The sequence below is a fragment of the Aspergillus glaucus genome (assembly GCF_001890805.1).
Source record: "Aspergillus glaucus CBS 516.65 unplaced genomic scaffold ASPGLscaffold_8, whole genome shotgun sequence".
Lineage (NCBI taxonomy): Eukaryota > Fungi > Ascomycota > Eurotiomycetes > Eurotiales > Aspergillaceae > Aspergillus > Aspergillus glaucus.
This window is the reverse complement of record NW_019170460.1, coordinates 531,024-545,448: the sequence shown is the minus strand read 5'-3', so window position 1 is coordinate 545,448 and position 14,425 is coordinate 531,024. Positions and strand designations below refer to the sequence as shown.

The following is a 14,425-nucleotide window of genomic DNA, read 5'->3' as shown; positions in this document are numbered from 1 at the left end:
ACACTGGAACGGAGCTACGGACCCTTGAAGGCCATTCTAGTTGGGTTCACTCAGTGGCTTTCTCCCCAAATGGAAAGATGGTGGCATCTGGCTCTCATGACCGCACCATCAAGATCTGGCAAGCTGACACCGGCACGGAGCTACAGACCCTTGAAGGCCATCTTAATCCAGTTCAGTCAGTGGCCTTCTCCCCAGATGGAAAGATGGTGGTATCTGGCTCTGGTGACCGCACCATCAAGATCTGGCAGGCTGACACCGGCACGGAGCTACGGACCCTTGAAGGCCATTTTAATTCAGTTCAGTCGGTGGCATCTGGCACTCATGACCGCACCATCAAAATCTGGCAGGCTGACACTGGCACGAAGCTACAGACCCTTGAAGGCTATTCAACTCCAGACCAGCCTAGCCATCAAGTATCCCTAGAAAAAGGTTGGGTAGCCTTTCGAGGTGAAAAAATTCTATGGCTCCCCTCTGAATATCGTGCCTTTTCTTGTTCGGCTACTAAAGATGGTGCCCTCACTCTTGGTTATGCTAATGGGAGAGTTCTTATTATGGCATTCTGTGTACCTGTAAAGTAAGACTTGTCCTCACTTCAACTTCTCTATGTTATTTTCTGCTCTCTATTCAAAACAGGGGTCTGGGATAGTTGAGCCTTATATATGTTTCATATTGATATTAAAAGTTCAAGCAATTTCTACCTAGTTTGTATAATTGTATTTGTAGCAGTGGCGGATTTCGCCACTAAACTGCCACCAATCCCATGCACTTGATTTTATTAAAGTTGTACTGGGTATTGGTGCTGAAACCTTTTTTCTTGCTTCATTTTGTCCAGCGCCAAGCCGTATATACATGCGACGTTAAGCCGTCACACTTTGGTTTGTTTGGAGTAGGCCATGAACCTCTTGCGTGTCACGGGTTCGGACCAGTAGATAATAACGAATTGATATTCCTATCTAAACTAGTGTAGCCATCGACGAGAATATCGAATCTGGGAAAAAAAGAGAAAAGGAAATCTATCTAGAGAAAGAAGGGGTTTTATAGGCGTTCGTTTGGAATCACTAATGTCTTGTCTAGCGTGTTGATATCGTTTGTCTGTGTCAGTTGTTGACGCAGCGTTGAGCTGTTGATGCGGCGTCGAGTCGTCACATTGTACACACTAGATAGCCCCTCGCCGGCAGGCCCTGCCTTTTCCTTTCTCTCCTCATGTTAGAATTTCGTCAGATAGTCCACCAATAGATTCCTATTGAATGAGACTGTCACATAATTGTAACATCACCTTTATTCTTCTCTTTACAACCTCTTCTCTAGCGCATATAGCTAGGACTCTACCAGAGAGATCTGTATGCTTGCAATAGAGAACCCCCAAACGACCAACAACAAATGATCAAACCGAATTAGTCAAGATGGCTAGAGATGCCACTGAATGAACCCAGAGTCAATGTGTGACACAGTGACTCTGGACATGAAGGAACAGGGTTGAAAAATTATCACACATGAAGAATTTCTGGCACAGTGCTGTGACCACCCCAATAAACTATTTGACTACATTGCTGACACTTTCAACTGTATGATTGACCTTGAAAATGAATACTGCAAGCATATGGATGAAGTGCTTGTCCAGACCCTTTGTAATGAGCCCCAGAGATAGAAAGCTTAACTGGAGGACAAAGAGAGCCAGATTGATGACCTGATGGTGGAACATGATGAGTACAAGGCGGTCTATGCAGAGGTGCAGTTATGTTCTCATGTTTCCACTGTGGAGAGTACCAAGTCATCAAGCAAGTCTGAAAAGGTGCCTGATCCTGCACTCCTCACTGATGGCAAAGGACCCAAATTCAAGGACTGGATGATTGAGATGAAAGGGAAGTTCATGGCCAATGCAGACCATTTTAATAATGATTAAATGAAATGATCTCGCACTGGCGGTCTAGCACGACAGCAACTGAGTGTCAGATTGCATGATGACACCACTGAACTGTATATCAGTGTTGAACAGATGTTCAAGACACTTACTACTGCCTTCTGGAACCCCCACCATTGCATGGAAGCTGATGCGGAGCTGCAGACAATTTAAACTTGCCCGCCACTGTAACGTTCCCCAAACAATTATAATTGATTTCAAATAAGCAAACAAGAAGCAAAAGGACACAGATCCAACATACACCAAAGCGCAAAGCCAAACATCCAAGTTACTGCGCCGGTATATTCGACACAACCAACGCAACCATCTTCCCTCCCTCCGACACTTCCACATCACACAAACTCAAAATATTATAATGATGCTCGAGATCAATCCTAACAGGCCCAACATTGACCTCACCAATAACCTGAAGAGGAACTAATATCGTCGTTGTCTGACCGGTGGCTACTACGCCAGGGAAAGCAATATGACCGCTTACTCTCAGATGGGATCTGAATTCGGGGGTAGATGGCTGTCACTTATCAGTTGGATAAGGCCCTTCAAATTGAGGAAATATAGAGGGAGAGCACCTTCTGGAGATATTCATCCAAGGCCATTTTTAGAACAGTATCGCATTCGGGTGTTCCGAAGAACGGGGCAAGGGGACCGTGTCGAGGTCTGGGGAGAACATCGGCAAGCGGTTTGACTTCGGCCCATGCTTTTGCTGCGTGGTTCTTGATTTTCTCGGCTTTAATCGCAAAGATTCCCTCGGTCATGGCTTGCGTGAGGAATTGGATCCAGATTCGTTCGAAGGTTCTGCAGTTTACATTCGTCGGTTGTTGGGATAATTGAAGCGTGATAAGAGTCGTGGGTAGAGATTTAAAAACAAAACAACTGCACTAAATAGAGGACAAGTCATGGCCAGATAATATCCCCACCTCCTTGTTTGTGGTCGTTACTCAAGGCTGTCAGTTGACGACAGGGGTCTAGAATTGCGATAATCGGATTGCTGCATATGCAAGTCATCTAACATTATAAGCTATGGTTACAAGTCATTATCTAGTCCCGCCAAGAAGACCAATTGAAGCGATAGTTAGGGCATGAGGTAACATCATAACATGGTAGCAACTCCAAACAGACATTAAATCAGTATTCAAAATCATCATCCACGCCCTTCTTGCCGGTGCTCTCCTTCGTGACTGCCTCCTGTTTCCGGTACATCTCAGCAACCGCTCGTGTCGTGGTAGCTTGGTCAGGCTTCTTATCGTCACGAGACTTGATGAACCGCGGGAAACGGAGAGACACGCCCTTTTCTCCACCAGTGGTTCCGACGAACTCATCAGCTGCAGCTTGGTATCGGGGACTGAGAGTCAGATCGGCTGTTTTAACTTCCCACACTAGTCGGGGCTCAAACCACACGTCTGGTTGATCCTTGGGGACGCTCGAATGCGAGTAGAAGGGCTTGGGCCGGTCAATGGTAAGCGGAGAGAGCTCCTTGTGGAACTCTTCGAGACTAGCTTCTGAGAAACCTGTACCGATGTTGCATATTGTCTCGTAGGTTTGCGTGTTCGCGTTGTATGCTGCCAGAAGGAACGCGCCGTAGACAGACGTACGCTTTCCGCGCCCGTAGTATGCACCAAGTACGACTAGATCCAAAGAATCCCCGACGCCACTGAGATAATCCTTCTTGACCTGTGACAGAGTTAGCGAGCTAAGCTCCAAGGAAGTTTCCAGATCGAAAATACCTTAAGCCAGTTACGACTCCGCTTACTCGGCTCGTAACCACTTTCATCTGTATCAAGCATCTTGACCATCAGTCCTTCACAAGACGCCTTGACACTGTCATCAAGCAAGGTCTGGATCTCATCCAGCACATTGGTGTTACCATGCTGGGCATATTGGAACTCGCCCTCGACCTCCTGGAACGATTCATGCAGAAGTTCACGGCGCTGCCGTAACGACTTCTTGACCGCAGGCTAGGACTTAATTAGCATACAGATATTCCTGACACAGGTAACACTTCGAATCTTACCTCTCCATTCAAGAAGAGCAAATCGAATGCAAATATGCAAACTTTGACCTTAACGTCATCCGCCTTGACATCTTTTCGCTTGCGGGTCATGAGCTGCTGGAACGGAAGAACCTTCTTGCTCACCGTATCCCAAGCGACAGTCTCACAATCCAAAACGAAGCTACTAATGCCTGGCTTAATCCAGGTGTTGAGCTTTGCGAGCACATCAGGGTACTTTTTGGACAGGTCCTCCGAGTTGCGCGAGAAGATAGCACAGAGTCCCTTGGCGTCCTTTTGCAGCGTATTTTCTGCTCCTGGATAGTGCTGGATGGCGTCCGGTGCAACATAGTGGATTTGTGCTCTTTCTCCGTCATACTTGTACTCACACGTAAATTCCTTGTTTTCGAAACGGTCAAGTACTTCAGTGATCGATTTGGTCGGCTTCGCAAGCATAGGCTTGATAGGAATACCAGGTTGCAGCTTGCAGACATCCCCAAGATTTTCCAGGCCGTGTTCGAGCATAGCTGGGATGATCACCTCGTAGGCGGGAAGTTCACTGTAAACCGTCTTCAATTTGGATTCAGCGGACGCCATCTTGTCGGTTGAAGGCGATTTCTCTCCCTTCGACGCGGCTTCGTGCATAGCCATTGCTTGAGCAAGAGCCACAAGGACAGTCTTGTCAGCCAACCCAAGTCTCAGCTTTCCTTCCAAGAATCGAATGATGTATTTCGCTTCACTAGGGCCGCCCTTATTTTTGGTGATATCGATGCCCTTGCTCCCCTTGCCGGCTGCTTCCGCATCTGCAGCAGAAAGGAGTTTCTTGATACCGGAGACCTTTTTGTCTTGGGAACCATGACCTTGGACCTTGGCAATACCAAGTAAGCCTTCGTGAACGCCCCTTACTGTTAATGGCTTTGGCTTAAACATGGTCGGTTGGTTCGAACGACTCTTGGCCGCCACCAAGCCCAGATCTCCAATCTCGTGTTGGTCCGTTTTGATCACGCCGAGACTCCGCCCTGTACTCTCACCAATGGCTTTCATGATCAGCGACTCGCCAATTCCTAGCTCGACGCCGGCATAATCTGCGGCCAGTTTGTTGATCATGAGTTGAACCGTTGGAAGCAAGTCGTTTGGAGTCAACCGAAGTACCTGACGAAGGAAAAGCGAGCAATGGGCTGAAATCTCCAGTCGCTTGGTGGTCATCTCGATAAGAGAAAAGGTAGTGCACAGCGCTGCATAAGGAACAGGTGCGCCAGCTTTCCAGTCAGGAAATGGTTCCTTCCCAGTTCCTTGGAGCGATTCCTGCACCTTCTCAATCTTCTTCTTTTTCAATTCGGGCTTCTCATCTTCTCCTTCGCTGGCAGACGGCTCGAGATCCGAAGCCTTATCCTCCTCTTCAGGTGTCTCTTCTCCAGAGGCTTTCTTGACAACGGGTGGTGGCGAAGCCTCCTTAGCTTCCTTCTTAGAGCCTCTAGGTGATGGCGACTTTTTCTTCTTAGCAGGAGCATCGGCCTCGTCTACCGATGTCCTCCGTCGTCTCTTGCGCGCGGGCTGAACATCTGAACCTTCGCTATCTTCAGCGTCGACGTCTTTCTCCTTTTCCGCCTTGTCCTCCCCATTTTTGTTTCCATTGCGTGCACTTGATTTCCGCTTCGGAGATTCGTCTATTTTCATTTCATCGCCATTGGGAGTTTCAGTCTCGGCATTTGTCACCTCCGGCTCAGCAGCGGCATTGTCCTTCTTCTTTTTATCCGAGAATGCTAAGGTAGTCTGCTTCTTCGGAGCTTCTTTAGGGTTCGAATTCGAGCCGAAAAACCTCCTGAGAAATAAAGCGCATCAGCAATCCGAACAGTAATCAAACAACAAAACCATCCTAGCCCTAAGAACTTATCCAGTGCAGTCCGGCGACGCACCCGATAGTCAACTGGGAATCCCGAACATACCCCAGTGTAGCTTGTTTCCCCGACATTTCCAACGCAGAAAAACCGGACGCAAAAAGAGGGCTAGTCCCAGTAGATGCCTTGGGACGTTGCGCGTAAGACCCAAAAGCCCTAATACAAATCGGCGTGGCTAAAGGAGCGAGACCGATTCGGCTTGACGGTGCACTCCTGATTCTTGTTGCAGCGTAGGCAAACGGTCTCCGGCAACACAAGGCGCTGAACGAGGGCATAGACGGCTTAAGCGCGTCGGGAGGAGGTAATAAATTAGGCCTCCCTAATGTGAAGGGCACTGCGCGATAAATATAGTCGATTTTGAGGCTCTTGTTCGCTGAAGGCAGCCGTCGAGATCGTAGGCAGAAAGCGCGACGTGACGTGACGCGCGATCCATTAAAATCACGTGAGTCAATTCAAGCTGACTCTACGTCACTCCACGCTTTGAATTAGACATACTACGACAAGCAGGAGGTTTCCCGACATGTAAGAGAAGCTATTCAAAAAATCTATATACTAGTAATATTTGAAATCGGTGCTTGGCCTCCATTCCTCTTATTCTTGCGAAGAACATCGCTGTTTATTCACCGCTCTATAGATCAAGCAGAAAATGCGGGCACAGGCGGTGAGGCCTAGAGCTTCAAGATATCATCCAGAATGCGATATTGATATGATAACATCGCTCCTTGGATATTTGCTGCTATAGATGAGCTGTTAGCTTGCGATATGTCGCTATTTCTGTGATACATTTGCACCGGATGAGCATGCTGCCTTTGTCGCATAGAAACAACTTCAACTAACAAGCCATGGAGAATTCAAGGCAAGAATCCTTCAGAAAGGTAACTATATACTCTATTCAATACTTTAGCTAGCCCGGCTGACTCGAAAGACAGCTGCGCCCAACATGTGTTGAGCTCAGCGCTATCGGTTTGGGGTTCCGTGGCCATCAAGCAACCTCAAACGATGTTGCCCGAGCCCTCGAGCCATTATACAACAGCCTGAAGGAACTCGCCGATAGGGATGCGCTTGACGAGAAACTGGCAGAATATGCGTTCTTCCCGCTTTCACATATACTCAACGAGACACAACGAATTTCCGCGCGTTGTCTGGAACTAACCGTCAATTGCTTGCGAACCCTCGTCGCAAAAGGATGGCGGCAGCATCTGTCCCCGATGATGGGGAAACAGCTCATAATACTGTTGACGCTTATAGTTGGTGGCGTACCGAATAGGACCAATGGAGGCCAGGCGGCAAGTACTCGGCCGGAGGAATTGATTATTGCGGGTTTCAACTGTTTTTCTGCCATCTTCGACGCCTTGGGTGGCCCTCTCGCGGAGAAGACTGTATACAATGAGATTGGTACCGCGACAATTGTTGATCAGACAGTATACATCTTGCTTGAAGGTGTTACGGATAGCAGATCTGATGACTTGAGTCTCGCTGCTGCAAAGGCCCTCCAAGGTCTTTATCGTCGTATAACTGATCGAGTTGTGCTGGCAAGCATTATGCCGCGCACGGTGTCTGCTTTGACAAAGGTGCTGAAGCCATCGACCCAAATAAGGCGCTCCTACCGGCTTTCCGTTATCTGCCTCGAGGTTCTTGCGCATTTATTGAAGACGGTCTTGAATGATCGCGTTGCCAGCACCTCAGAGGAACCAGTACAGCCTGAAACAGGGAACGACAAACTTGTGCTTGATGATTCGTGGTTGAAAGCTACAACTACACAGATCAAGCTCGCACTCGCTAATGTGGTCCAGATAAGGCGTCATGAGCGGTCAGAAGTACAGGTGGCTCTTCTTGACCTATGTCTCATGGTCATCGAGGACTGTCAAAATACTCTCCAGGATTCAATACCCATAATGGTGGAGACCATCGTCGTTCTGTCAGATATGGACGAAGAGCAGACACCAAATGCTGCGTATTCATCACTAAGGCATCTTGCCATTGTCTATCCAACGATCCTCGATTCCCTCAAAGACTCGCTTAAGTCGTGGGTTACGTCTTTTCCACGGACTATGCAGGGCAACGACGAAACAGCAAAACAATGGGGAATCAAACAGATATCGACTGTCTTCCAAATCTTGTCACAAGTTCAGTCTGGATCTGATCTCCTGACGACGGGCTTGGCTGGAGGCTTATGCGACAGTGTTTCTGCCGTCGTTGGACACACAGCCAACACACTTCAGCCAGTGAGCCTGGATCCATCGAATAACTTGAGCCTGGAAGTGGCCCGGCGTAATTACAAGTCAATGACCTTTCCACCCGTTTTGATGGAGCATCGAAGCCAACATCAGACTCTCATCGATCTGAAGTCTATGGTAACCAGACTTAGCCTTTCGGATTCTGGTAGTGAAATCACAGGCTCAATCATTGGACGGATGCATAATGCATCAGGGGATGCTATACTTGCTCCTTTCTGGTTATCCTTGACATTCCTTAACAACAGCTCGCAAGCTACAACAGCTTTCGATGACTTCATAGCGTCTGATTATGTGGACTTCTCCGTGTCCCCTAGCACGAGATCAAACATGATAGAAGACTTGTATTACATTTCATTGCCCATATTAAATGAGCCGCTGATTGATGACTCGCGAGACTGGCGTGTGTCGGCACTTGCCCTGGAAGCGGTCGCACTCCAGGCGCAACAGCTCGGCGAAGCCTTTCGTCCAGAACTCATGGATGCTTTATATCCTGTTCTCCAGCTTTTGGCTTCCGGAAACAACAACCTTCAAAACCATGCCATGACGTGTCTTAACATTCTCACGACGGCGTGCAACTACGGCGATACAAGCACCATGGTTATCGAAAACGTCGATTATCTTGTTAATGCAGTTGGCTTGAAACTGAATACTTTCGATGTCTCACCATATCCACCACAAGTGCTATTAATGATGATCAAGCTGTGTGGAGCGCGTCTGATTCCCTATCTGGATGATCTGATAGGTTCCATCTTCGGAATATTGGATATGTATCACGGATACCCAAAGCTTACGGAAATTATTTTCAAGACTCTTGCTGCCATTGTCGAAGAAGGCGCAAAAACGCCTTCAGTTTTGGCCATCACAGAAGGCGAAGACGATAAACGTCCTGATCATCGCAAACGTCAATACGAGAGGCTCGACGTATCGACCCTTGTCAAGGACTTTGCTGCACGGAAATCCAAACGGGCCAAACTCTCAGAAGAGGAAGCCGAGGATACGGGAAAGTCCACACATCCAAAACAGCCCTGGACGTTGGAGTCTGAGGGCCTCAAACAACCAGAGCCCAGCTTGAACTTTGCAGCAGATCTCATGGAAAAAATGGAAGGAGAAACGGACGAACCCCTCCCAAAACCTCGTGAACCCGAAGGCAGCGAAAAGCCTCTAACCAAGTCACACACACTCCTCTTGAACATCATCAAATCGATACCGTCTCACCTATCCTCGCCTTCCCCGTACCTCCGCCGCTCCCTGCTCTCGACCGTTATACAAATCTTCCCCATCCTCTCACAAAACGAAACCAGCTTCCTACCCCTCATCAACGACCTATGGCCACCTGTAGTCTCGAGGATTAGCTTCCCTTCCTCCGCTAAAGATATGTCATCTTCGAATTCCCTCATGACAAGGGACACCCCTGCTGCCTCCGCAGACCGCGCGGAGCAGAGATCCGACGAGTCCGAGATCAGAGAAGAAACATATGTCATCACCAATGCCATCGAGACCGTTCAAGTTATGTGCAGCACCGCCGGCGACTTTATGGCATCACGAGTAGAAAGCGAGTTCCCACGCTGGGAACGTCTCTACAAACGCGCATGGGACAAAGTCCGGCAGGATGCAGAAACAGCCCTTGGCAGACGAGCAGCTCGTCAGCTACCGAAATCAAACTCACCTTCCGAGCCATCCTTTAACTTCGTGCAGTCATTGTCATTGGCCATTTCCACCTCGTCAGCATTCACCGCAGCAGGAACACCACCATCCAACATCCGTACATTCACACCGCACCACAGTCTCTGGCGAGCCTTAACATCTCTATTTTTTACGCTGCTCACACACGTCCGCCTCCCTCTTTCGATGGGCGATCAGATATGTGAATTCCTCGGTGCTTGGATAGCAAGATACGCTGGTCCTGATTATTACTTTGCCTTCTATCACTCGTCATCTGAAGCCAAGATTCCGGAAACTCTGAAGATCGAGTCTAAAGCAGTCGATGATGCGATCCGGGCTATGGAGACATGGAATGCTGATATGACTTGGTTTATCTTTCAGCAGGAAAGGGCGCGGGTGCGGGATGCTGCGGGTATGGGGAAGGTTGGAGTAGCTAGTTTGCAGAAACGGAATGATGTCGGGACTGGCTCTCTTTCGTTGCTGGAAGGTCGGTTGAAGTTTGTAGAGGTCGTGTTCTGATCTTCGAGTGACACAGACTCGAGAGAAAGTCCCCGGTTGATTGGACACTAGGTACATTTGTTTGTGCATTACAGTTTGAGACAAAATAATGACTTGTAACCATATCTTCATCATGGTAAGAAATTGACATATAGCCAAATACATAAGAATTATGTAGAATTTGCACTCTCTTCAGTACAACCTCCTCGTCGACACAATGACACCCATGCTCAGACACTTAGGATAAAATGACTTTCTGAAGGATCTTTACTCCATTGCATCCATGAAAAAGGAATTAATTTGTGGGAACCACCGCTCTGGAAAAGTTGCTACGGCTCCCATCATTCCTCCAGTTGAGTCTCTACCAGGAAAAGATAAGGCCATGTCCAATATATAAACTGATGGACATCAAGAAACAGAGTCGAGCAGCTCGCAGGCACTCCGTGTCAAATTTGACCTGACCATGTCCACACTGGGGCTGGAATGGGTATTGGGAGGACATCGCATGGCAGGAATCCCGTCTGAGACATTGCCATCCCTATCATGTTCGCTGATATCGCGCCATTTTGACGTGAATCAGCGATTTGACCACATTCTACGACGTGTCCGAAAGCTGCGAGATAGACCCTGTCGTGCCATATTGATATATTTTTGACTACCGATCTGAGGACGGAACCATGCCTCGGAAATATCAGCCACGAGTAACAGAAACGAACCTGTACTTCCAAGTGGCACAATAATCAGCACATGGCATTCGATAAGCTGTTATTATTACACAAGACACATGGCACCACATGGTGCTGTGATACTCGCAATGTCGTCGAAGGAATCGCGAACAGCAACAATGGTCCCTTTTTTTAGCGTGTTTGCCCCTCCAGAAAGAACCGAGGTTATCCGATGTAACCTATCTCTTTACTGCTGATGCAATTGGGCCCTGGATTTCAGATCATTTAGTGCATGCATGATTTATTGAAAGCTGTGCTAGTTATTCCTCCTTCTTGATTCGGTAATATGTTATACAGGAAGGAATGGTGGTCTGGCGGCGTGACCCGTCAGCCTCACGACTATAAATTGCAGCTATGGCACACTCTCTTCTACTTTCTATATGCTAGCAGAGCATACTCGATCTTAGTTCGCCATGGGACCTCTCCGGTGGTTCTCCGTCTTTGCTGCGGCGTCGGCTGCTTTGGCCATAACCCCCGAGTCAGTGCTTATCAACATAAACGGAGATCTACGAATAGTGTTGCTGATCTTCAAAACAGGCAACTTATCTCTGCTCCGAGCAGAAGCGAAGCTATCCCCAACCCATCTGGCGTATGTGAACATCTCACAGTCCAATCTCACGTGTTGATCGAGCATGGTTTTGGTGACACTATAGGTCATACTAGGATGTCGCACTGTTTTCCACGTCACAATATTCCTTCGGAACTCACGAGTCCTCCTTTTGGTGGAGCCTGATCGACCTGAAGACCGGGGAGATCAACCGGCTCACGAACGATAGCGATGTCTCCGAAATTGTGTGGCTGGGAGATTCTAGTGTCTTATATATCAACAGCACCAACGCGAACATCCCTGGTGGTGTGGAATTATGGGTTTCTGATGTTTCCGACTTTAAGAATGGGTAAGCTGGTCCGTTCATCCTGTACTCGTGTTTATCGCTCACAAAATATAGATACAAGGCTGCTTCATTGCCGGCTTCTTTCTCGGGTCTGAAGGCCGTCACCACGGGGACCGGCGATGTCCGATTTGTCGCATATGCAGAGTCATATGGAAATGGTACAGCGTACAATGAGAAATTGGCCATCACTCCTCGAAGCTCTGCCCGGATCTACGACAGCATCTACATCCGACACTGGGATAGCTATCTCACCACTAAATTCAACGCTGTCTTTTCCGGTACCTTGAAGGCTAGAAACGCCTCTAGTACTAGTGGAAAGCCTCGCTATATCTCTGGGGGCTCGTTGCGCAACTTGGTCTCGCCCATCAAGAATGCTGAGTCTCCTTATCCTCCGTTTGGAACGTCGTCAGACTATAATCTCTCCCCGGATGGAAAGTGGGTAGCTTTCAAGAGCAAGGCACCAGATCTTCCAAAGGCCAACTTTACAACCTCCTATATCTACCTTGTTCCCCATGATGGCTCCAGAAAACCGGTTGCTATTAACGGCCCCGAAAGCGCAGCCAAGCCGAAGGGAATTGATGGGGATTCCAGCAACCCTGTATTCTCTCCCAACAGTGACAAAGTGGCCTACTTTCAGATGAAAGACAATGACTACGAGTCAGACCGCCGCACGTTATATGTGTACAGTGTTGACTCCAACTCTACCATTCCGAGCCTTGCGACGGACTGGGACAGATCTCCGGACACCGCAAAATGGACTTCAGACGAAGAGACTTTGCTGGTTACTAGTGAAGACAAGGGCCGGTCAAGGCTTTTCTCTCTTCCAGCAAATGCAGGAGATGACTTCAAGCCCAAGAACTTCACCGACGGCGGTGCTGTGACGTCTTATTACCAGCTTCCTGACTCTACTTGGCTGGTCACAGGCAGTACTCTCTGGACAAGCTGGAACGTTTACATTGCGAGTCCGGAGAAGGGGATTATCAAATCTCTGGCTTCTGCCAACGAGATCGATCCTGAACTAAAGGGACTCAGCGCTGCAGATATTGATGAGTTCTATTATCAGGGCAATTGGACTGATGTAAGCTTTCTTGCCTTTTCTTTACTTTCTGGTACTAACCTTATAGATCCAATCTTTCCTCGTATACCCAGAAAGCTTCGACAAGAGCAAAACTTACCCTCTCTTGTTTTATATCCACGGTGGTCCTCAGGGTTCTTGGGCTGATTCATGGAGCACACGATGGAATGCCAAGGTGTTCGCAGACCAGGGATACGTGGTCGTGGCACCAAACCCGACTGGTAGCACTGGTTTCGGCGATGCGCTTACAGATGCGATCCAGAACAACTGGGGTATGTTATCTGCTTAGCACTATAGCTCATGCAATACGCTAATAGTGATGACAGGAGGATCACCCTACGATGACCTAGTCAAAGGTTGGGAATATGTCCACGACAACTTTGACTTCATCAACACAGACCACGGCGTAGCAGCGGGAGCCAGTTACGGCGGTTTCATGATCAACTGGATCCAGGGTAACGACCTGGGCCGCAAGTTCAAAGCCCTGGTTAGCCACGACGGCAGCTTTATCGCAGATGCGAAGATCAACACGGAAGAGTTGTGGTTCGCTCAGCATGAGGTATGTCCACCCTCTCTGTCCCATTTTCCAAAGAAAATATCCACTCACGCAATACAGAACAACGGCACCTACTGGAACAACCGCGACAACTACCGCATCTGGGACCCCTCTGCCCCCGAACACATCCTCCAATGGGACACGCCTATGCTTGTCGTCCACAGTGACCACGATTACCGTCTCCCCGTGTCAGAGGGTGTGGCGCTTTTCAACGTCCTCCAGGAACGGGGCGTGCCTAGTCGTCTTCTGAACTTCCCGGATGAGAATCATTGGTAAGTGTCCTTTTTCTATATACGCAACAAAAGTAGGATGTGGAGCTGACAATGAACAGGGTCCAAGATCCCGAGAATAGTATCGTGTGGCACCAGCAGGTGCTGGGTTGGTTGAACCGGTACTCCGGGGTGGAGGCGGAGAATGTGCAAGCTGTAAGCTTGGATGATACAACCGTTGAGGTCGTCAATTATAATCCTTGATAGGCGGGCAGGTGCGCAACGTACATTCTATATATATTCCGATGTGAGGGTGAAGTGATTGTTTACAACTCTAACAACATCATTCAACTTGATCCTGTCGAAACAAAATACAATACTCTCTACTATACTACTATCTACATACTATCTACTCATCTTTCGAAGAATTAAAATAAATGCCCACAAAAACGAAAGCATACAACAGTCGGGGCTCGATGGCGGTACTACCCGGTGCCGGTGAAGGAGCTCAATGGTGCGCTTTAAGAATCCTCTGAGAACCCTATGACCCATTGGCCGTTATAGAGGAATTGATGGACAAGAGAAACTACAGATCAGGCTATCTACAGGAACATAGACAAGACGCAGCTTGAAGAGCTGCAACAAGATCCGTGGCAACTCATGTGCGGCCGCTGGCATACTGGGCGACAAATAGAGATCGCCTTTAGCGACGTCCATTACGGCTTCGGTTTCCTCTACCCCGTTGGTTTCGGCGTTCAGCGGCT

At 48.4% G+C, this 14,425-nt stretch overlaps 6 protein-coding genes across 6 annotated transcripts in view; 4 read left to right on the top strand and 2 right to left on the bottom strand.

The window, feature by feature from the left end:
* The window catches only part of ASPGLDRAFT_124292 (NACHT and WD40 domain protein), a gene marked incomplete at both ends in the record, with an annotated part of 4,533 nt that extends 3,955 nt beyond the window's left edge, over positions 1 to 578 (top strand). Inside the window, one exon of the mRNA XM_022540472.1 lies at positions 15 to 578. Coding sequence (XP_022401820.1) covers positions 15 to 578 — 564 coding nt within the window. The remainder of the gene's footprint in view (positions 1 to 14) is intronic.
* Positions 579 to 1,496: 918 nt separating this feature from the next.
* Positions 1,497 to 2,041, top strand: ASPGLDRAFT_46085 (uncharacterized protein; the record flags this gene model as incomplete). The annotated part of the gene is made up of 2 exons (XM_022546379.1): positions 1,497 to 1,927; positions 2,014 to 2,041. A coding segment is annotated over exon 1 (209 nt), but the record flags the coding sequence as incomplete, so codon positions are not given.
* ASPGLDRAFT_46084 (uncharacterized protein) lies at positions 2,005 to 2,827 on the bottom strand. Its single transcript, XM_022546378.1, has 2 exons — positions 2,491 to 2,827; positions 2,005 to 2,432 (listed from the first exon to the last, which is right to left on the bottom strand). Exons 1-2 carry the CDS (start codon positions 2,674 to 2,676, stop codon positions 2,190 to 2,192), a joined length of 429 nt encoding a protein of 142 aa, XP_022401818.1. The 5' UTR covers positions 2,677 to 2,827; the 3' UTR covers positions 2,005 to 2,189.
* A 219-nt stretch (positions 2,828 to 3,046) lies between these two features.
* ASPGLDRAFT_124906 (DNA ligase (ATP) CDC9) lies at positions 3,047 to 5,880 on the bottom strand (the record flags this gene model as incomplete). The annotated part of the gene is made up of 4 exons (XM_022540521.1): positions 3,047 to 3,592; positions 3,646 to 3,876; positions 3,933 to 5,730; positions 5,825 to 5,880. The coding sequence occupies 4 exons, from the start codon at positions 5,878 to 5,880 to the stop codon at positions 3,047 to 3,049; spliced, it is 2,631 nt and encodes an 876-aa protein (XP_022401817.1).
* Positions 5,881 to 6,594: 714 nt separating this feature from the next.
* Positions 6,595 to 10,359, top strand: ASPGLDRAFT_81611 (uncharacterized protein). The gene is made up of 2 exons (XM_022550125.1): positions 6,595 to 6,681; positions 6,736 to 10,359. Exons 1-2 carry the CDS (start codon positions 6,649 to 6,651, stop codon positions 10,222 to 10,224), a joined length of 3,522 nt encoding a protein of 1,173 aa, XP_022401816.1. The 5' UTR covers positions 6,595 to 6,648; the 3' UTR covers positions 10,225 to 10,359.
* Positions 10,360 to 11,317: 958 nt separating this feature from the next.
* dppV (dipeptidyl peptidase DppV) lies at positions 11,318 to 14,425 on the top strand. The gene is made up of 8 exons (XM_022541944.1): positions 11,318 to 11,406; positions 11,466 to 11,517; positions 11,592 to 11,824; positions 11,876 to 12,899; positions 12,946 to 13,168; positions 13,223 to 13,455; positions 13,513 to 13,724; positions 13,784 to 14,425. The coding sequence occupies exons 1-8, from the start codon at positions 11,342 to 11,344 to the stop codon at positions 13,923 to 13,925; spliced, it is 2,184 nt and encodes a 727-aa protein (XP_022401815.1). The 5' UTR covers positions 11,318 to 11,341; the 3' UTR covers positions 13,926 to 14,425.